The sequence below is a fragment of the Piliocolobus tephrosceles genome, chromosome 10 (genome assembly GCF_002776525.5).
Source record: "Piliocolobus tephrosceles isolate RC106 chromosome 10, ASM277652v3, whole genome shotgun sequence".
NCBI classification, from domain to species: domain Eukaryota; kingdom Metazoa; phylum Chordata; class Mammalia; order Primates; family Cercopithecidae; genus Piliocolobus; species Piliocolobus tephrosceles.
In genome coordinates this window covers 94,100,095-94,124,266 of record NC_045443.1, presented here as the reverse complement: position 1 = coordinate 94,124,266, position 24,172 = coordinate 94,100,095, and the positions used below count along the sequence as shown (strand labels likewise).

At 38.4% G+C, this 24,172-nt stretch overlaps 1 protein-coding gene across 2 annotated transcripts in view; it reads right to left on the bottom strand.

The window, feature by feature from the left end:
* Positions 1-24,172, bottom strand: part of CFAP54 (cilia and flagella associated protein 54) — a 389,915-nt gene that overhangs the window by 221,306 nt on the left and 144,437 nt on the right. For both annotated transcript variants that reach the window (XM_031936253.1, XM_023206706.3), the window contains exons 34-39: positions 22,901-23,043; positions 20,900-21,081; positions 19,130-19,357; positions 10,810-11,033; positions 10,571-10,706; positions 5,022-5,124 (exon numbers count right to left, since the gene is read on the bottom strand). In XM_031936253.1, the coding sequence (XP_031792113.1) occupies positions 5,022-5,124; positions 10,571-10,706; positions 10,810-11,033; positions 19,130-19,357; positions 20,900-21,081; positions 22,901-23,043 (1,016 nt within the window). The remainder of the gene's footprint in view (positions 1-5,021; positions 5,125-10,570; positions 10,707-10,809; positions 11,034-19,129; positions 19,358-20,899; positions 21,082-22,900; positions 23,044-24,172) is intronic.

Sequence of the window (24,172 nt, the reverse complement as noted above, 5' to 3'; positions counted from 1 at the left end):
AGGGAAGACTTACATGGCTTTTTGATACCAGAAACAGAGACACATGAAAAGTGCAATTTAGAGAAGGTATTGTTTCCATTTTCACCTCATTCTATAGAATCATTCCTACAAGCTGCATGGCCAAAAACATTCCAAAAGGGCTTAATATAGTTTGGTATGTCCCCACCCAAATCTCATCTTGAATTTAGCTCCCATAATCCCCATGTGTCATGGGAGGAACCCAGTGGAAGGTAACTGAATCATGGGGGTGGGTTTTTCCCCTGTTGTTCTCATGATAGTGAATACGTCTCATGAGATTTGATGGTTTTATAAATGGGAGTTCCCCGGCACACGCTCTCTTGCCTGCCACCACATAAGATGTGCCTTTGCTCCTCCTTCTCCTTCCACCACAATTGTGAGGCCTCCCCAGCCATGTGGAACTGTGAGTCCACTAAATCTCTTTTTCTTTATAAATTACCCAGTCTCGGGTATGTCTTTATTAGCACCATGAGAACGGCCTAATACAGTACATTGGTACCAGGCAGTGGGGTGCTGCTATAAAGATACCTGAAAATGTGAAATTGACTATGGAACTGGGTAACAGGCAGAGGTTGGAACAGCTGGAGAGCTCAGAAGAAGATAGGAAAATGTGGGAAAGTTTGGAACTTCCTAGAGACTTGTTGAACAGCTTTGACCGAAATGCTGATAGTGACATGGACAACAAAGTCCAGGCTGAGGTGGTCTCAGATGGAGATGAAGAACTTGTTGGAAACTAGAGTAAAGGTCAACCTTGCTATGCAAAAAGACTGGCAGCATTTTGCCCCTGCCCTAGAGATCTGTGGAACTTTGAACTTGAGAGATGATTCAGGGTACCTGGCAGAAGAAATTTCTAAGGAGCAAAATGTTCAAGAGGTGACAGAGCATAAAAGTTGGGAAAATGTATAGCCTCACAATGCAGTACAAAAGAAAAACCCATTTTCTGAAAAAGAAATTCAAGCAGGCTGCAGAAATTTGCATAAGTAACAAGGAGCCAAATGTTAATCACCAAGACAATGGGGAAAATGTCTCCACATCATGTCAGAAACCTTCGCAGCAGCCCCTACCATCACAGATCCAAAGGCCTATGAGTGATAAATGATTTCCTGAGCCAGGTCAAGGGCCCCAGTGCTGTGTGCAGCCTAGGGACTTGGTGCCCTACATCCCAGCTGCTCCAGCCATAGCTAAAAGGGGTTAAAGTACAGCTCAGGCCATGGTTTCAGAAGGTGCAAGCCCCCAAGCTTTAGAAGTTTCCACATGGTGTTGAGTCTTCAGGTGCACAGAAGTCAAGAACTGAGATTTGGGACCTCCACCTAGATTTCAGAGGATATATGGAAACACCTGGATGTCCAGACAGAAGTTTGCTGCAGGGGTGGGGCCCTCATGGAGAACCTCTGTCGGGGCAGTCAGAAGGGAAATGGGGGGTTGGAGCCCCCACACAGAGTCTCCACTGGGGCACTGCCTGGTGGAGCTATGAGAAGAGGGCCACCGTCCTCCAGACCTCAAAATGATAGATCTAGTGACAGCTTGCACTGTGTACCCAGAAAAGCCACAGACACTCAATGTCAGCCTGTGAAAGCAGCCGGGAGGGGGGCCATACTCCGCAAACCCACAAGGCTGTAGGAGCCCACCTTTTGCATCAGCATGACCTGGATGTAAGACAGGGAGTCAAGGGTAATCATTTTGGAACTTTAAGGTTTAATGACTGCCTTATTAGATTTTGGATTTACTTGTTTTGGCCAATTTCTCCCATTTGGAATGGGTGTATTTATGCAATGGCTGTACCCCACTGTATCTAGGAAGTAACTAACTTGCTTTTGATTTTACAGGCTCAAAGGCTGAAGGGACTTGTCTTGTCTCAGACGAGGCTTTGGGCTGTGGACTTTTGAGTTAATGCTGAAATGAGTTAAGACTTTGGGGGACTGTTGGGAAGGCATGATTGGTTTTGAAATGTCAGGATATGAGATTTGGGAGGGGTTGGGGCAGAATGATATGGTTTGGCTGTGTCCCCACCCAAATCTCATCTTGAATTGTAGCTTCCATAATCCCCACATGTTGTGGGAGGGACCCAGTGGGAGGTCATTGAATCATGGGGGTGGGTTTTCCCATGCTATTCTTTTTTTTTTTTTTTTTTTTTTTTTTTTTTTTTTTTTTTTTTTTTGGAGATGGAGTCTTGCTCTGTCACCCGGGCTGGAGTGCAGTGGCCGGATCTCAGCTCACTGCAAGCTCCGCCACCAGGGTTTACGCCATTCTCCTGCCTCAGCCTCCCAAGTAGCTGGGACTACAGGCGCCTGCCACCTCGCCCGGCTAGTTTTTTGTATTTTTTTAGTAGAGACGGGGTTTCACCGTGTTCGCCAGGATGGTCTCGATCTCCTGACCTCGTGATCTGCCCGTCTCGGCCTCCCAAAGTGCCGGGATTACAGGTTTGAGCCACCGCACCCGGCCTTTTCCCATGCTATTCTAATGATAGTCAATAAGTCTCACAAGATCTGATGCGTTTATAAAAGGCAGTTCCCCTGAACATGCTCTCCAGCTTGCTGCCATGTAAGATGTGCCTTTGTTCCTCCTTTGCCTTCTCCTGTGATTGTGTGGCCTCCCCAGTCACCTGGAACTGTGAGTTCATTAAACTTCTTTTTGTTTATAAATTATCCAGTCTCAGGCATGTCTTTACGAGCAGCATGAGAACTGACTAATCCAGGACTTATCAGTTAAATGCAAAGAAGTCATGACATTCCCAAATCTTCTCCTGTGCTTTAGTTAAAAGATCTACAACTTAACCATAGTAAAACCAATAGAATAATCTATATTGATTATGGAAATGGAAGTTATTATGGGAGTCAAAACAGAATAAAGAAAATAGCAAAAGGCCAAATAGCAAAAGCATTCATAAGTAAGATAAAAAGGAGAAAAAAAATGTGTAAAACAACCTTTTCCATCTTTCTTTTTTCCCATCAATTTCCCTTTTCATTTTATTTGTCTTATCTAACATACAGATTGAACGTTTTAAAAATGCATTTTACAAAAGGAATAAAATATTTAGGAATACAGCTAACTATGGAAGTGAAAGATCTCTATAAGAACTACAAACCACTGCTCAAAGAAATCAGAGACGACACAAACAAATGGGAAAACATTCCATGCTCATGGATAGGAAGAATCAATATCATTAAAACAGTCATATTGCCCAAAGTGATGTATAGATTCACTGCTATTCCTATTAAACTACCATTGAGATTCTTCACAGAACAAGAAAAACCTACTTTAGAATTCACGTGGAACCAAAAAAGAGCCAGAATAGCCAAGGCAATCCTAAGCAAAAACAACAAAGCTGGAGGCAACACACTACGCAATTTCAAACTACGCTACAGGGCTACAGTAACCAAAACAGCATGGTGCTGGCACAAAAACAGACATGTAGACCAGTGGAACAGAATAGAGAGCTGATAAATAAGACTGCACATCTACAACTATCTAATCTTCAACAAACTTGACAAAACAAGCAATAGGGAAAAATTCCCTATTCAATAAATGGTGCTGGGATAACTGGCTAGCTATACATAGAAGACTGAAACTGAACCCCTTCCTTACACTATATACATAAACTAACTCAAAATGGATTAAAGACTTAATTGTAAAACCCAAAACTATAGAAACCCTGGAAGACAACTTAGGCAATACCATTCAGGACATAGGCACAGGCAAAAATTTCACAACGAAGATGTCAAAAGCAATTGCAACAAAAGCAAAACTTGACAAATGGGATCTAATTAAACTAAACAGCTTTTGCACAGCAAAAGAAACTACCAACATTGTAAACAGACATATCTCCCTATGATGGGAGACAATTTTTTCAAACTATGCATCCAACAAAGGTCTAATATCCAGAATCTATAAGGAACTTCAGCAAATTTACAAGAAAAAAAAACCCCATTAAAAAGTGGGCAAAAAACATGAACAGACACTTCTCAAAAAAGAACATACATGTGGCCAACAATCATATGAAAAAAAGCTCAGTATCACTGATCATTGGAGAAATGCAAATCAAAACAGCAATGAGATATCATCTCACACCAGTCAGAATGTCTGCTAGTAAAAAGTAAAAAAAAAAAAAAAAAAAAAAAAGATGCTGGCAAGGTTGTGGAGAAAAAGGAACACTTATACACTGTTAGTGGGAGTGTAAATTAGTTCAACCATTATGGAAAACAGTGATGCAATTCCTCAAAGACCTAAAGACAGAAATACCATTTGACCTAGCAATCCCATTACAGGATATATATATATATATCTACAAAGGAATATAAACTGTTCTATTATAAAGACACATGCACACATATGTTCTTTGTAGAGCACAGCTGGAAGAACATTAGACAAGTTAGGTAGAGCAATTAGCAAAGAAGTGGAATGAACCTAAATGCCCACCAATGATAGGCTGGATAAAGAAAATGTGGGACATATACACCCTGGAATACTATGCAGCCATAAAAAAGAATGAGATGATGTCCTTTGCAGGAACATGGATGGAGCTGGAGGCCATTATCCTTAGGAAATGAATGCAGGAACAGAAAACCAAATACCACATGTCCTCACTTATAAGTAGGAGCTAAATAATAAGAACACATGGACACATAGAAGGCCTATCAGAGGGTGAAGAAGATGGAGAAGATCAGGAAAAATCACTAATGGGTGCTAGGCTTAATAGCTGGGTGATGAAATAATCTGTACAAAAAGCCCCCATGACACAAGTTTACCTATGTAAACTTTCACCTGCACATGGACCCCTGAACTTAAAAGTTTAAAATAAAAATAAACAAAATGTGTTTTAATCCCCCTTAAGTAACATTTATAGCAACATAAGATGGCAAAAATCAAATGCATTATTTTCAGTCAACTAAACCTGCAAAAGAAATTTTTACAAACATACTAATTATGGAAGGTTTGACATGCAGAACACAATGGCAAACCTTGATTTAGAGAAAATAAACCTTCAAGCTAAGATTGGTTCTGACCTGAAGAGATAAGCATTTTCAGTAAATCTGTGCAGTTGCTTGTTTCTTCAATGGTTGAAGAATTAATCTTAAGCTGCTTCCCAATGAAATTTCGGCAGGTTATCTTTAAAAAGAAAGATGAAAACAAATATTGGTCGGGTATTTATAGTTAAAAATTTGGCTTACTTGAAATGTTTCTCTCATTTTTTATTTATCAGAATAAAGAGATATATAACAATGCTACAAGTAAAAGCTGGCAGAATAGCATCTAATCATGAAAACTTTCATGAAAAAAAGCAGCTCCATAATTTTTTGTATTTCTTTTGTACAGCACAGCTGGAAGAACATTAGGCAAATTATGTAGAGCAATTAGAATATGATTTTCTAATATTCTATAAATTCACTGGTCTAAATATATCTTCCATTATATAAGTTAAAATATAATCTGCTTTCCCAATGGCAGATTTTTCCACCCTACTTATAATTAATGCAATTTTAATTTCCCTGGTGAAGTTTTTCAGAACTAACTTCCTCTGTAGTATTTTGATAATTTATTTTCTAACAGATATATGAGTCCTAAGATAATAAAATATCAGAAAACAGAAAAGTTTTAAAGAGAAAAAAAATATATTAAAGGGCCCAAGACCCTCTTCTCTCCATTTCTTCACTCCCATCCCTTGAACTAACCTATCACTCAAAATGCAGCCCTCCTGGAACCCCAGTCTGATATAGATGCTTCTTCTTTATTGTCCTCTGTGGGTAGTACTTTTATAATGAGACGTAAATGCAGCCTAATAAAATAAAATTCCTTCCCACAACCTCATAAGGCCCTACTTGATCTAATCTTTTCTATTTCTCTGGCTTCATTAAACGGATCTTTACTGAACACCTATTATGTGCCAAACACTGGGACAAGAAGAAGGGATGATGTAGCAGAGAACAAAATAAACAAAAACTCTTACTTTTGTGAAACATCTTAGTGGGAGAAGAGAGATAACAAACAAATAGTGTGGTACATTATATAGTATATTAAAGAATTACAAATGATCTAGAGAGACATAGAGCAAAAAGGTACGTAGTTGTAAATAGAGTAGTACGGAAAGGCCTCACAGAGAATGTAAAATTTAGCAAAGATTGGGAAAAGGTGAGGGATTCAATGTGGATGTTTGGGGAGCAGCACTCCAAGCAGGGGCAACAGCAAATGCAAAGACCCTGAGGCAAGAACACCTTATGCAACAGTGTGGTAAAAAAACCTGCTGGGGAGTAATAGGAGTTACTGGAGAGATCAGGGGGATATGTTATATAGGATGTATTATATTAAGGTCATGATAAAGATGTTCACTTTACTCTAAATAGGGTGGGAAGCCACCACAGGGTTTTAAATAGAGGTGTGACAGGACCTGACTTGGGGTTTAAAAGGTCATTGTATCTGATGCATTAAGAATAGATTACAGGCTGGGTGTGGCGGTTCACACCTGTAATCCCAGCACTCTGGGAGGCCAAGGCAGGTGGATCACCTGAGGTCAGGAGTTCGAGACTAACCTGGTCAACATGGTGAAACTCCATCTCTACTAAAAACACAAAAATCAGCCAGGTGTGGTGGCTCCCCTGCAATCCCTGGTACTCAGGAAGCAGAGGCATGAAAATCACTTCAACCTGGGAGGCAGAGGTTGCAGCGAGGCGAGATCGCTCACTACACTCCAGCCTGGGGACAGACTGAGACTCCATCTCAAAACGACAACAACAAAAAGAATATATTCTAGGCTGAAAGTGGGGTTGCAGGGTGATTAGGAAGTCACTGCATTAATCCAAGCAAATACAACAAGGGCTTGGATAATAAACAAATAGTGAGGTACATTCCATAGTATATTAAAGAGTCAGTGTTGGAGGTAGTGAGCAAGTGCTCCAATTTGGATTGTATTTTGAGGGTAGAGCTTTTGGTTACCAGCTGGAAGGCGGTGTGAGCACAAGAGAGGAGGCAGGGATGTCTCCAAGGTGGCTGGCAGCCAGGACAGGGGCTTGTCCTTGAAGAAGACTTAGCAGAACAGGCTTGTTTGAGATGTGTTAAATTTAAGAAGTGTATTCCTCATCTAAGAAATGATGTTGATTGGCCAAGTTTCATGGATCAACTTGGTTTCGGATAAACTATGAGGAGGAAAGAGAGGGAAGCATCCACTTTCTGGCATACACACACTTCACCCCAGTTATTCAATCAAACTAGGTGCTACTGTGAAGGGATTTTTGAAGATACTAATTAAATTGACTTTAAACAAGGGAGATTACTCTCAGTGGACCTGACCTAAGCAGATGAGTCTGACATGCCCACAGTCTCCAGGACTTCAAACACCAGTAGCAGCTGCTTCTACAACTGTCCTCTCCTGGCTGGATCTTCCCTCACTGACTGCCTATGAGTAACAGCCTCTGTCCATCTGGGGTTCCTTCCTGCTCATGATCCTGATTGCCTGCCCTATGGATTTGAAGCTTGCTTAGATGGCCTCCACAATCATATGAGCCAAATTCTTATAGTAAATCCTTTGATGGATAGCCAGCTAGCAACTAGACAGATGTGATACTGTAAAATATGTATTTGGTCTTGTCCCTGTTTCTTGACATACAACTCCTAAAATCCTTGGAATCTCCAAAGTGGTATATTTTTGTATGCTAATAAGTTGATTGATGGCTGGCAGCCCCTACGTAGCTTCAGGATAGGGGCTGCTCACCAGAAAGACCACGACAGGATAAGAACTTTCAGCCCTATTTCCCAACCTCTGCAAAGAAGAGACGGGTGGGTTAAGTTGATCGTCAATGGCCAATGATTTAATCAATTATGCTTTCATAATGAAACTCCATTAAAAAAAACCAAAGGACTGGGTTTAGGGAGCTTCTGAATAGCTGACCACGTGGAGGTTCCTGGAAGGTGGTGGATCTGTGAAAGCTCTGTGCCCCTTCCCCTCTGCCTCAGCCTATGCATCTCTTCATCTGTATCTTTTGTAATTTTCTTTATAATAAACTGGTGAATGTAAGCAAGTGTTTCTCTGAGTTCTGAGAGTCACTCTAGCAAATTAATCGAACCCAAGGAGTGGGTCATGGGAACCCTAATTTGTCGCCTGTCAGTCAGAAGCACAGGTCACAACCTGGGACTTGAGATCGACATTGGAAGTCAGAACAGAGCTCCCAACCTCTGGGATCTGATGCTATCTCCAGGTAGATTATATGGAAATTGAATTGAAAGACACCCAGCTGGTGTCCACTGCAGAACTGATTTCTTGCTTAGTGGTGGGGAGAAATCCCCACACATCTGGTGTCAGCATCATGTTGTAAGAACACAGTGGGAGACACTGAGTTTATTTTTTCCCCTCCATAGATAAGATAGACCTGTCTTACTAGCTTTGCTTTTCTGGTTGAACTTTGGCTGATATAGGCAGTTAGATATATCAACACAAAATTTAGGAGAAAGGTTTAGAGTGCAAACGTAATTTCAAAATTCATCATCATAGAGATGGTCCTTAGACACACAGACTGAATTAACTCACTGTGGGAGAGTATGTGGATGGAGAAGACAAGGAGTCCAAGAACACAGTCTTGGGGCACACTCACATTGGGACATTGGGGAGAAGAGGAAGCAGCAACAAAAAAATCCTTGGAAGAAGCAGCCTCTTCTTTCTCCCATGCCCCTTGTTTGCTACAGGCCTTCTTTCTGTCCCACTCCAGGGCATGGGCCATTCTTCTTCTCTTGGGCTACAATGCTCTTTCCCTAGATCATTGTACAGCTGGCCCCTCTCATCAAATGCCATCATCTCCAAGAGGTCTTCTAGATCATCCTTACTAAAGTTAGCACCTCTCACCCCGTTCATCTCTAGTCCATTGACTAATTTTCTTCAGAGACCTTATAATGATTATAAGTCTTTCTACTCATCTGTTTATATGTTGATTTTCTGGCCCTATTTCTAACCCTCTGAAATTAAACTTTATGAAGCAGGAACTCAGAACTGTATTCTCACCACATAGAATATGCAGGAGGCAAGGCTACCACTGGGCCACAAGGAACCTTTGTGAGAAGAAGAAAATGGAGCCCTTGCTGGCTGGATTCAACACCTCAAGCACATAGGCTGGTGTGGCAAGGAGGGGTTGGATTTCAGGCCCCACATATGCCAGGGGCCCTTGGGCAGGTCACACACAGTACAACCATGTGCAATGGGTCTGACTGGGTAGTCAACGTACTTTGTTAAATTAGTCAATGGAAGAATGTTTTTATCTCTTTTCTCTGCCAGATTCAAGATATACCATGACTTTCAAGGGCCCTGGGTACTTTTGCCTTCGTGAGTCTGTTTCTCCATTGAAAAATATTAAAAATGACATTTTATAATTGTGTTGATATAAATACAAGAATATGAAAGTAGCAATTCAAACACTTTCTTTGCCCTGAAAGTTATTTTTTTCTGCTTATTTTAAAAGAAATTAATACATTTAGTGGGCCCCTGAAAGCATTGTGGACTCTAGATTACAGGGACTCACGCCTGTAATCCCAGCATTTTGGGAGGCTGAGGTGGGAGGATCACTTGAGGTCAGCAGTTTGAGACCAGCCTGGCCAACATGGTGAAACCTCATCTCTACTAAAAATACAAAAATTAGCCAGGCATGATGGCAGGCTACTCAGAAGGTTGAGGCAGGAGAATCACTTGAACCCAGGAGGTGTTGAGATCAACATTGGAAATCAGGGCAGAACCCCCAACCTCTGGGATCTGATGCTATCTCCAGGTAGACTGTGTAGAAACTGAATTGAAAGACACCCAGAAACCCGGGAGGCGGAGGTTGCAGTGAGCCAAGACCGTGCCCATTGTACTCCAGCCTGGGCAACAAGAGTGAAACTTAATTTCGAAAAAAGAAAGACACCAAGCAGGTGTCCACTGCAGAACTGATTTCCTGCTTAGTGGTGGGGAGAAATCCCCACACATCTGGTGTCAGAATCATGTTGTGAGGGCATAGTGGGAGACACTGAATTTATTTCTTCCCCTCCAGAGATAAAATAGACCTGTCTTTAGAAGTTTTGCTCCTCTGATTGAACCTGGCTGATACAGGCAGTTAGATATATCAACACAAAATTTAGGAAAAAGATCTACAGTGGAGATGTAATTTTGAAAGTCATCATCATAGAGATGTACTTAGAGACACAGACTGAATTAATACACTAAGGAAGAGGTGGAGGTTGCAGTGAGCTGAGATTATGCCACTACACTCCAGCCTGGGTGACAGAGCAAGACTCAGTCTGAAAAAAAAGCAAAAACAAAAACATTAAAAAAGTATCATGGGCTCTAGACACCATCCCCATTGTGCTTTATGGCTAAATTAGTCTTGGCCTGATATGAACTTATTATGGAAAGGGACTTAGTTCCTGTTTGCCTTGATTGCAGGCTCTCAACAATGTTTGTTGATTTGAATGATAAATGCCAGTAAGTAGAAACACTAAAGCAGAAATAATAAGATTTATCTGATTTCTAAATCCTCGTACTTTGTATGTGGACTAATTAGAAATCACAACAGCATGAATAATAGAACTAACTTAAACTTACCTTCTCTCCATATTCAGCCTCATACCTTGCACAAGGTTGCTGGGTAATATCTGGGCCCTTGAACTTGTGTATTCTCAGCAGAAGCTGGCGCTGTGCATACACCAGGAGTGGTGTCACTTGTTCTGTATACCTCTCACTAGACAGGGGAAAAGAATACATTAAAAAGAAAACATTAGTTAAAAGACTTTTGTTTTTCAATGAAGTCTGTTACTTTTAATTGTCCTTAGAGCAGTACTTACTGTGAAACTGTATTGAACTGAATGGCAAGCGATACTAGTGTTTCCCATTTTTCCACTTGATATAAAACTTCCAGAGATTTTAATACAAAGTCGTGGATCCATTTCAAATCAACCACATTTACATCATCCAAAGGATGCTCAAAAGTAAGACTAGAACCACCGTTATCATTTTTAATATTCCCATAACAACTTGGAACACTGAATTCTCCTTTCTCTTCAATAGGCTGCAAGTAGCACAGTGAAAAAAAAAATGTGTAATTTCAGATTTTACTCCATATTTTTTCTGAAAACTGAATGTGATAAAAATGTAACAGGGAAAAGAACTCAACTGAAAAGAAAAAATATTTTTCTCATGCAAGGCAAAGCTTGATAATTTGATACGGTATTATCCAACAAAGCTTGCTGTGATGACGGAAATGTGCTATATATTTGTGCTGTTCATTATTGTTCCCTATAGCCACCAGACACCTGCAGCTACCAAGCTTTCGAAATGTGATTAGTGCAACTGAATTTTTAATTTCATTTAATTTTAATTAATTCAAGTTTAAATTTAAATAGCCACATATGGCTAATGTTTACCATATTGGACAACACAGATTACCATCTATAGTTCTTGGTATACAGTCACTATCCATTTAAATAAGGATATGAAATCAACTATGGTAAGATTTTTAGGAAAAAACAGACTTTAGTATAAACACATAACAAAGTCCCCTAATATACATTGGTTACATTCATTAATTTATACAATAATATGTCCATTCCTAGATGCAAATGTCACACCTATGGAGGATGAAAGCATCAAGGATACCCTCTTTTTGACTAAAGAGTTACTATGTAACAATTGTGTTCATGTCCTATGAGTTCCTGACACATTTATGTAGACCTCTGGAGATTAATAAGGCAAAACAAAGCCTCTTAGATCCTATAAGGGCCAGATTATAGCCCAAAACAGTTGGGTAACTCAAGTCCAGCCTTCCCATCCCAATAATACCATTAAAAGTAACTATATACACGGGTGGGAAGTATCAACAAAAGTAAAGGATAAACATCCCCTCTAACAAGAGCTGTAGTCCTGGAAGTTAGAAGAGACTTTGTAAGTCATCTGGCTGTGAAATGCAGTATGCATACCTGAAGTCAGGCTGTGTAGGTATGAATAGCAGGTATAGCACCAGTGACTTACATGAATTTGCTTCCCCAGCATCGCGCCCAGCACATGGGACATACTTCTAAAAAGTAGTTGACATTTTATTTATGCTATGAGTTCAATACTTGTAATTCACTGATTCTACAGTAAGTCTTCTAGGAGCACAGATCTGCTATCAGTTAGTCATGCCTATGCTTTATTTCTGGGATGAAGGACAGGGAAGTCTTCTGTAGTTATTACATTATCTAATATAGTGTTTATCAACAACGAAGCTGAGGGCCAGGCATGGTGGCTCACGTCTGTAATCCCAGCATTTTGGTAGGCCGAGGCGGGCAGATCAACTGAGGTCGGGAGTTCGAGACCAGCCTGACCAACATGGAGAAACCCTGTCTCTACTAAAAATACAAAATTAGCAGGGCGTGGTGGCTCATGCCTGTAATCCCAGCTACTCAGGAGGCTGAGGCAAGAGAATCGCCTGAACCCGGGAGGCAGAGGTTGTGGTGAGCCAAGACTGTGCCATTGCATTCCAGCCTGGGCAACAAGAGTGAAACACAGTCAAAACAAAACAAAACAAAAAGCTGATATTTTATCTCAATTGTCTTGTTCAGCACCTATCTCTCAGTTGATCACAATCCAAAAGAGGGCGGGGGGGAAGAGAATTATCTATTGACCTCCTAAATTTGGCAATATTGAGAAATAAACAACACTGAGAAGAAATAAACAAGACTGATATTTGGAGATCACACTTGATCTTAGCCAAAAGGCCGAGAAGCGATAATATTTGAAGATCAAAACAGCATATGGAGATTGAGGATTCTGGCACAGTCAAGACCAGACTCTTTTTAAGTTTTGAAGATTTTGTATGGGCCATGTGTGATTTTTAAAAAACTTTTTATTAAAGAAAATTTCCAACACTTACAGAAGTAAGGAAAGTAATATAATGAAACCCATGTGCCCACCACCAGCTGCAATAATTATCAACTCTTAGGACACACCCACTTACCCCATTATTTTGAATTATATCTCCAAAATTATATGAATTAATCTATTAATATTTTAGCATGCATCTCTAAAAAAGTAAAAATTAATTTTACAAAAACATAACAATACTATAATACTACCTAAAAAAAGACATTAGCAGAAGTTCCTTTAAATCATTATTGAATAATTACACTGAAGAGTATTTCTATTTTCCTTATTGCCTTACAGCTTTATTTTTTTAACTGTATGTGTTAGTTTGATTAAAATAAGGTCCAAACATTGCAATTGGTTATATCTCTTGTCTTTTTTAATTTATAGATTTCATCTCCTCCTTTATTAAAATTTTTTGTTAAAGAAATCTGATTGTTTTCCTGTAGAGTTCCCACAGTCTGAATTTTACTGAGGATATTACCATAATTTCATTTAAAATGTTCTTCTGTCCACTGTATTTTCTACAAATTGTGGGATAAATGTAAATATTCTATCTGATTCCAGTTAGATTTCTGTTTTTTGCAAGTATACTCCATAAGGTGCTCTTGATCCTCCAATTCATTCATTAAGAATCACAGAAACCTAATAATTATAATTCCAACATCCTTTCTTCATTTATTACTTGGATACTTTTGTAAAGAAAAATTCCCCTTCATCAACTATTTGGTCATCCTCAGATATAGTTCATATAGGAGGTAAGGTAGTCAAGCATTTTTTTCCCCAAAGAAGTCCTGTTTCCTTTAGTGATAAATGGTTTTTAAAGGCAACAGTCTAGGTCCTAGAGTTGACATTTCTTTTTGAAACCTCTGAACTGCTTTGACTTCTTTGGTGGAAAAAAATCGTATGTATGGGTCTATTTTCAGATTCTCTATTTGTTGCATTGATATATTTCTCTCTTTAGGACAGTATCATACTCTCTTAATTACTGTAGCTTTAGTATGCCTTGATATCATATATATATAGTGAGTCCTCCAAATTTGTTCTTTTAAAAATTTTTTTTGGCCATTCACATTTTTTTGCATTTGCTTATAAATTTTAAAATGAATTGTCAATTTATACACCAAAGAATGCCTATTGGGATTTTCATTGAGATTTCACTGAATTGACAAATCAAATTGGGAATAATAGATTTATTGATATTAATATATGTCTCTTCACTTATTTAAGTCTTCTTTAATTTTTTGTAATGTCTTATAGCTTTCAATGTAGGAATATTGTGTAAATTATACATATTTCTAGATATTGATATTTTGGATGATATTTTAAATGAAATTGTTTTTAAGTTTTCATTTTCTCATTATTTTCTGCTAGTATATAGAAATACAATTTATTTTTGTATATTGACCTTATATCCTACTTTTTTAGTTCTAATAATTGCTTTGTAGAACACTGAAGAGTTAGAATTCTCTATGTAAAAAATTATGTTATCCACGAACAAAAACAGTTGTATTTCTTCCTTTCTAATCTGTGTGCCTTCTGTTTCTTTATCTTGCCTAATTGCACTGGCCAGGATTTCTGGCATGATGTTGAATAAAAATGCTATGAGCCGATGTCCTTGCTTTGTTCCCATTCTTACAAAGAAGTTCATAATATTTCACCATTAAGCATTATGTTATCTGTAGATACTCTTTTATCAGTTTGAAAGAATTATCCATTCCTCGTTTGCTGAGAGATTTTAACATGAATGGACACTAAATTCTGCAAATGCTTTTGATGCATCTACATCAAAGGCCATATACTTTTTCTCCTTTATCCTGTTGTATTGCTCCATTTTCATGCTGCTGATAAAGACATATTCACACATGGCTAGGGAGGCCTCACAATCATGGCAGAAGGCAGGGAGGAGCAAGTCACATCTTACATGGATGGCAGCAGGCAAAGAGAAAGAGCTTGTGCAGGGAGACTCCCCCTTATAGAACCATCAGATCCCATGAGACTTATTCACTATCACGAGAACAGCATGGGAAAGATTCAATTACCTCCCACCAGGTCCCTCCCACAACACGTGGGAATTCAAGATAAAATTTGGGTGGGGACACAGCCAAACCATATCACCTGTTAATATGGTGAATTATATTAATTTTTTTTGAGATGGAGGTTCACTCTTGTTGCCCAGGCTGGAGTGCAATGGCATGATCTTGGCTCATTGCAACCTCTGCCTCCTAGGTTCAAGTGATTCTCCTACCTCAGCCTCCCAAGTAGCTGGGAATACAGGCATGCACTACCATGCCCGGCTAATTTTGTATTTTCAAGAGTCAAGGTTTCAGAATGTTGGTCAGGCTGTGCCGCCCGGTTCCCAACAGCAGTTGGGAGTCCTGTTTAGAGGGGGTACTGAGAGGAGGTGCCAGCTGGGCTTCCTGGGTCGATGAGGGGCTCTGAAAGCTGTGAAACTCACTCATTTCCTGCATCACGACTTACTTCAGTCCTGGATGAATAATATTGAAGATATATGCTTAAAATATTCCTAACACCAGGATGTGTGCATGTGTTTTCTTCCCCAAGAAAGCTATAAACAGCAAAAATTTTGCTGTAAGTTTCCCTGTGTCCTCTCTCCCTCTCTCCCTTCCCCCTCCCCCAAAACTAAAGTAATAGGAATGTTAACTGCCCATTTTTCTGTGACCAGCAGACCTTATCTATATTCCCAATTTCAATTTCTTGCAAACATACTTTGTACAGTCCTGTAAGATCCTGTCTCCTTTGCCATGCCGCTGCAAGGTCATAAAGTAAATAAAACCTAAGTTGCAATTCCGGTTTTCCTCAAAATCTAAGACATGTCACAAAATAATTTACTGCCTTTGTTTCTCATTCTGGTAACATCTTCCTGCTGCATGTATTTCCCGCTTTAAAGAGTTTAAAAGGCAATCGTATAATCTAACTCTGGCTACCCATTCAGGACCCCTTCCACACTGCCGAAGATTTGTACTTTCACTCTCTGCTCAATAAAGCCTACAGTTTTTTTAAAAAAAAAAAAAAAAAGAATGTCGGTCAGGTTGATCTCGAACTCCTGACCAAAGGTGATCTGCCTGCCTTGGCCTCCCAAAATGCTGGAATTACAGGCATGAGCCACCACATCTGGCCTGATTGATTTTCAAATGTTAGCCTTAATTTCTGGGATAAACCCTACTTGATCATCATTTGCATATATTTTATATATTATATCATCATTTGCATATTCTATATATTGCTACAATTGATTTGCTGACATTTCATTTAAAAGTTTTGTGTCTATGTTCATGAGGAATATTAGTTCACACTTTTCTAGTTGATATCTGTTAGGGTTAAGCTGGTCTCATTTCTAAAAAAAAAAAAAAAAAAATTAAGTGAAATAAGCCAGACAAAAAAAGACAAATATTGCATGCTCTCACTTATATGTGGCAGCTAAAAAAATGTAAGCATATGGAAGTCAACACTGAAAAGGTAGATAACAAAGACTGGGAAGGGTGGGGGCTAAAGGTGAGAGGAGAGGATGAAGACAAGTGAGTTAAAGGAGCAGTAAGATAAAAGGAATAAATGCAATGTTTGATAGAGGAGGATGACTGTACTTTACAAAAATGTACTGTACTTGGGTGATGGACACCCTGACTACCCTGGCTTGATCACAACACATTGTAGACATGTAACAAATTTTCTCATATACCCCATAAATTTTCACAAATAAAAATCATTGGTATAAAATTTATTATTTCTTCCACGTGTGTTTGCTCAAATTTTCCAGAGAAATATTGTGGGTCTGGAATTTTCTTTATGTGAAGGTTTCTGATTATGAAGTCAAGTTTGTTAGTATATTTAGGGCAATTCATATTTTCTGTTTCTTCTTGTATCAGATTAAGTTGTGCTTTCCAATAAATATGTCCATTTCACCTGTCAAATTTGTTAACAAAAATTGATCATATTTCTTTTTTTAATATCTATAGGATTTGTAGTTATATCCCTCCTCCACTACTAATATGAGTAATTTGTGCTTTTCTCACTTTTGTTCTTCATCAGTATTTCTGAGTACACTAGATTTAATAATTTTACATTTAAAAGATCAAATTTTGACTTTATTGTTTTTGCTTTATATTTATCTAATTGATTTCTGCTCTTATAAATTCCTTTATTTCTTTTTATTATTTCCTTTCTTCTCTTTATTTAGTTTAGCTTTAATTCGCTCTTCTTTTTCTACATATAAACACTTGGATAATTGATGTCATATGTTATTAAGCATTTAAAGCTATAAATTTCCCTCTATGCCCTGCTTCATTTGAATGCCATACATTTTGATGTGTTATTATTAGTTTCAAATATTCTTTAATTTCTCTTGTGTTTTCTTCTTTGACTCACGGGATATTTGGAATTGTATTATTTAATTTCCAGATAATTAGAGATTTTTCTTCCTATATTATGGCAATCCATTTATAATTTAATTCTGTAATGGTCAAAGAACATACTCTTCAAGAGTTCAGTCTTACATTTTTGAAGACTTATTTTTGCCTCTGCGTATGACGCATCTCAGTGAACACACCACGTGCACTTGTGCTCTGTTTCCATTCCACCTGGGTTTACTGTACCACAGTTTTCACATTAACTACCCAGAGTTAGCATCAGACTCCACAGGTTTAAGGGCTCCAGCCTCCATAAGACTGCCCTCACTTCAGATACCAGCCACAAGTCTCAGGTCACCTAATCTCCTGACAGATCAGCTAAAATTCATGGATTTCCATGGCCCCTTCACGTTGATAATTCACTAGAATGACTCACAGAACTCACTGAAAGCACTGTACTTAAATTACAGTTTTATCATAAAGAAAACTCAGGAACAGCCTAGTGAAGAGGTACATGGGGTGAAGTCTGAGAGGGTCCCTGACACACAGCTTCCATGCCCTCTCCCTGTGGAATCAGTGCATGTCACCCTCCTGACACATCAATGTGTTTATCATCCAGGAAGTTCTTCAAGCTTTGGATGTCCAGAATGCATTTTGAATTTTTCTTATCAGATGCATACATATTTATGATTGGTATGTTTTCCTGATTAATCGATGCTCTTCTTAACATGAAATGTCCCTCTTTATCTCTCATTTGCTCCTTGATTTATATTATCTTGTCTAATAATATAGACTCATCAGCATTTTTATCTTTACTGTTTTCATGGTATATCTCTTTCCATACTTTTATTTTCAATCTATCTGTTTATTTATATTCAGAGTGCTTCTCTTAGTAGACAGGTACATGTGTCTTGCTTTTTTATCCAGACAATCTCTACCCTTTTTTTGGCATCTTTAACCCACTTATATTAAATATTGATATTTATTTTCATATTTATATTTAATATCAAATATAAATATTAGAATATAAATATCAAATATTTATATTTAATATAAATATTATTGATATCATCAAGTTAGAGTGAATGTTTTCTACTTGTTTTCTCTTTGTCCCATGTTTTGTGTTCTTCTGTTCCTTCTTCCCTGCCTTCTTTTGAGTTAACTGAGCATTACTTAGTCTTCTCTTTTACTTCACTGACTTTTCAGCCATATCTCCTTTTTACTAGTTACTCAAGGGATCATCAAATACATCCTTATCACTTAGAGTTAATATTGTGCCACTTTATATAAAGTGTAAAAGCTTTAATAATTTGCCCTCTTTGTCTTTCCTGCTATTGCCAAATATTTTCCTCTAGAAATGTTATAAGTCTCATGGTGCATCGTGTGTATGTGTTTACTAATCTTCAATGTGTTTAGGTTACATTCTATTTATATTACTTCTATTTTATTTCCATGCTTTAAACTACAGTGTGATAAATTTTAAATGGCTGTAAATTCTAGCAGACCAGAATAATAGAACATGACAGAGAAGCAGTGGAATAAAGATCAACCGATCACATCTTTATTCAAGCTATGTGATCTTCCTTGGAATCTATTTCTTTATCTGGCAAAAAAAAATGTTATAAGGATTAAGTGCATTAAGGCTAATTTATGTAGGGGCTGGAGTTCAGTTAATGTTACTTTCCCTTCCCTATAACAAACTAGAGTTTCAGGCTAAGCTATTGTTAGTTAACATCAATGCGAGTTATATATTGTAAACAAAATTATAATGAGAAGCAAATGTACACAAACCAAATGAGAAATCAAGAAAAATGTCAGTTTCTACTTATACTGAGCTGCACAGTACAATGATATTTTTAACTGAACATAATAAAAATAATTACCAAAGTGTCCTTACCTTAATAGAATTGGTATTTTGTAGTTGTATTAACATGTCAATAAGTAATTCTGCTCCCAAATAGAATGGTAAAACAGAGGTGCAGAGGAAACCATCTTGGCTAATAGGAAATGTTTTATCAAGATCCACTGCCTGTTTAAGAAGTATTTGTAGTTCCTGAGTAAAGTTCCATAAGGCCCGACAGCAGTTCTGAAGCAGACTCCAATAGCCACCACGATGAGCAAGAACCTATGACAAACACAAAATTTCCTCAAAGTTCCAAAAGTTAGAGATCTCTGAACAAATTTCATCTTTTTGCAAATATTATACGTCAACAGTAAAAATAACTAACATCATTTGTTAGTGTCACTTACATGAGTTAGACACCGTTATATGCATTCTCATTTAATTCGAACCAAAATTTCCATAAGTAAGTGTGCACTAGGTACCAGTATTTTACCCAATTTACAGATGAGGAAATGGAGCCATGGGTTCAGCATTGATAACTTGCTGAAGGTCATCTGACTTGGAGTCATCTGACTCCAAAAATCCCATTGTTCTAGGTGCTGGGAATTCAGCAGCGAGCAAGGGAAACTGGGTCTGCCCTCACGCTGCTTATGTTCATTTCAGGAGACAGACACTAGAAAAGTAGACCTATGAAAGCATAATTTCAAGCAATAAGAAGTTTTATAAAGAAAAATAAAGCAGAAATGAGTTTGAACCTGACAGAGCATGACAAGACAGTTTGCTTTAGACAAGGTGGTCAGGAAAGAAGTCCTCTCTGATGAGGTAGCATTTAAGCAAACATCTGAATATTGAACAAGTCATGTGAAAGTAGCAGTGAGGGTGTTGGGTGGAGAAGAACATTTGAGGCTCAGGGAATAACAAGGTGAAACTGAGGGCTGAGGATGGAACAAACTAAGTGCTTTCAAGACTGCTGCCCCATGGGAGTGGGCTAAACAACAGCAAAAGTAAGAGGAGCTGAGTTCTGCAAGGTGCTCAGGACCAGCTCTTACAGGGCCCTGAAGCTGGAGGCCAGGATAGGATTCAATGCTCATGGTCAAAGCAGGTGATATAGGTTTACATTACATTATGTAAAAATCACTGTCCACTCCATGGGGCATATGAGAACCTGTCTTCCTTTCTTATCTAGAAAGGATAGATTTCTCCTTACCTCTTGAGGAGTTTAAAGTATATGCCCTTCCTGCCATGAAAAAAAGAAACTGATTTCTCTGTAGCTAACAATTCCAATTCTGGGTTTAATCATGTCTCATATAATATTTAAGAAGAAAAAGAAAGAAAAGTATCTGAGAGAACATGGAAGTGATGGGAAGAAGGAGACCAGGGGCAGTGGCAGGGTTCTCCTGTAGCCTAGAAAGATCTTTCCCCGTGCTAGAAAGGAGAGAGAGATCTATGGTACCCCCAAGAGAGATCAAGTCCCCACAGAGGAACCCCTTGCATTATGAGCAAACCCCATGTCTTGGCAGAGAGGTGCACGCATATTCATAGGAACTGCATGAACAGGGACAAAGGCCACCTGGGCTCTGGGTGGATGGAAGACAACGACTAAAGAAGTTTCCCCGCTCTGCCTGACAACTGGAAAACACATGCCCTCAGTATCACTGCAAGTACACCTCTAAAGTGACTTAGGCTACACCCAGCAAGATGAGGTCTCAAAGTCACAACTAAAATTATGCATAGTAAGAAAATAAACACAGTGTATCTTACACGCCCGAGTTCATGGGCTGAAATTTCGGTCTACAACACTGCAAACAAGAAAGATTGCATTACCATTGCTCTCCTGCAGTATAAAAAGATTTTCATAAAATGATCCATTACACACAAATTTGCTCCTCGGTCCTTTTCTTTAGCACTAGAACCTGATTGAGAGTCTGAGTCATAAACTGTTTGTGTCTTGGACATATTTTCATCACTCATTTTGGAATTAATAAATGTAGAAAATTCTTCAGCATCTACAGTACAAAAATAAGATACGACATGATTAAAAACACAGAATTAAGTTCCAGAAAACACAGTAGGTGATAAGGATCAAATGAGTAATTGAGGTAACAAATGGTACACAAATTTGGAGAAAGGACAAGATTATCAGAGATACAATGAACCAGGGAAAGTTTCTAGAGAAGGAGACATTTGGGTCTTAAAGAATGGGCATGCTTTAGCTATATGGGCAAATACAGAGAACGTCATTTCAGACAAAGTCGATGGCAAAAGGAACAATGCAGAAGTAGGAATGTACAGGTTTTTTGAAGGGAACAATAGAAAATGCCACTGTCCTTTCATTTCCTCCCAAACAGGCCATTCCTAAGACACATACATCAGAAAGTGAGCTGCACCTCTGGAGTTAGGCAGTGCAGCAACCTCGGCCATGCATTCCCCTGCTGGTGTGGCATAAAAAAGAAGGCTTTCTCCTGCCACCAACTTCCTCTTAGAACCCTGCTTTTAGACAGTAAGTCTCGGTAGCAAAATATTCCATTGCCAATTTCATGGTCGGTCTTAGGTAGAGAGCCAGTTTAAAAAAAAAAAAACTCAAGAAACTATATCCTACAATCTATATTCAAAAATCAGACTCTACGGCTATGGAATTCACTTTCAAATACTTCACTATACACAGTTGATATGCACATACCTGTGAAGTCTAATCTATATCCTAGAAGAAATCAGAAAGCATGCCAAGTACTTCAAACATAAATTAACACTCCTGGGGCAGTTAACTGGCATACCAAGAACTCTAGTTGGCAATAAATCCCACAGCACTTAAAATGTCATTACTAAAAGTCTATATAAGTGAGTCTGTAAGAGCCTAAAGGTATTAGAAATAAATTTTTATTTGTGAAATGAACCATATCATTGGTTAGAAAGTGTCCAGGTTCCACCATCTTTGCAGAAAAGTGGTGTGGGAATTAGGTTTGCTGGACTACAGTTTCCAGAGCGCACCCTGATCAAGAACCCTGTTTTTGGCCGGGCACGGTGGCTCACGCCTATAATCCCAGCACTTTGGGAGACAGAGGCAAGTGGATCACAAGGTCAGGAATTGAAGACCAGCCTGGCCAACACAGTGAAACCCCGTCTTTATTAAAAATACAAAAAATTAGCCAGGCATGGTGGCACGCGCCTGTAATCCCAGCTACTTGGGAGGCTGAGGCAGGAGAATCGCTTTAACTCAGGAGGCGGAGGTTGCAGTGAGCCGAGATCGCCACTGCACTCCAGCCAAGGTGATAGTGCAAGACTCTGTCTCAAAAAAAAAAAAAAAAAGAACCCTGTTTACCTGCATTGCATGTCTCTACATTTTGGAGCCCCCTGTCACCTGACTAGATAACAAGGCTTCATTCATCTTAGAGGGAGCTTTCTTGAAAGATGCTGGCTGGAAATCCTAGGGCAATGGTGGATTCCCCTGAATACAAAATCAGCTATCATGATAGTTTGGGTGCCTGCTTGTAGTAGTATGTTTGTAGCAAGTCTTCACCTATCTTGAACCACCAAAGGCTACGAATATTTAATTTAAAACATTGTATTTGCTGAACAATCAAATTGGCTAAGGTTGAAATACAAAATAGATATTTCCAAATATATGTAATATCATAAAACTACAGAAATTTTTAAAAATAGAGCAAACAAGAATCTCCTACAAAATATCAAAACTCAACTAAATTGCTGGTCCTCTGGAAAACTGTGTGTATACCTTTGTGTGACCACGATGTGTATGCGTGTTGTGTTGCTTCGTGAATAAAAATCTAGAGGTAACTTGATAATAAACTAACGTGTTTATTTTACCTGATGGTAAGTTGGCCTTTCTTTTTTTGGCTGTAAGGAGGAAATCAAGCATTGCTTTATAATTTTCCACAGTCAATTTTCTTGTTGGTAATACTGTTCCTGAATTATACAGTGAGAATATGTTAGGATCAAATGATCGGAAACTGCAAGGGGGGAAAAAAATCACATTAAAAAACAATATAAGCAAAATTGAATTAAAACTGTCAAATGCAATCTATTTTTATTTTAAAACATTTGTGAGTACTCCCAAATTTTAAATCATGAAGGATTTTGGCACTTAATCAAAGCCCAACATGTTTTCATTAACTTTTAAAATTATACAATGTAATTTTGCCCTTAGGAATTTTAACATCAATATATATTTCTCTGAAAGGGCCCTTGAAAATGGAAATAAAAATATCTGTGCCCACTCTGTGAGCTCTGAAAGAACAATTTATTTCAACTTAAAACCACCTGATTTGAACAGAACTCAGTGACAATGATTACTATATAGAGCAATGTGTCCATAATTAAGGTCATTTCTTTTTTTTATTTTTTATTTTTATTTTTTTTTGCGATGGAGTCTCGCTCTGTCACCCAGGTTGGAGTGCAGTGGTGTGATATCAGCTCACTGCAAGCTCCGCCTCCTGGGTTCATGCCATTCTCCTGCCTCAGCCTCCAGAGTAGCTGGGACTACAGGTGTCCACAACCACGCCCAGCTAATTTTTTGTATTTTTAGTAGAGACAGTGTTTCACCATGTTAGCCAGGATGGTCTCGATCTCCTGACCTCACGATCCGCCCACCTTGGCCTCCCAAAGTAATGGGATTACAGGCGTGAGCCATTGCACCCGGCCATCATTTCTTTTTAAAAATAAGGTCTAGGCATTAAACTATCTTGCATCAAAAATAATAAATAGTTTATATTCATTACTCATTATTTGTGATGCAAGTTTGTTTAATGCCTAGACCTTATTTTTAAAAAGAAATAACATTGATTCAAGTAGAACTACCATTTGATTCAGCAATCCCACTACTGGCTATCTACCCAGAGGAAAATAAGTCATTGTTCAAAAAAGAAACTTGCACATGCATATTTATAGCAGCACAATTCACAATTGCAAAATCATGGAACTGACCCAAATGTCCATCAAGCAACGAGTGGATAAAGAGATTGTGATTGATAGATAGATAGATAGATAGATAGATAGATAGATAGATAGATAGATAGATGATAGATATAGACAGAGATAGATAGATAGATAGATAGATAGATAGATAGATAGATAGATAGA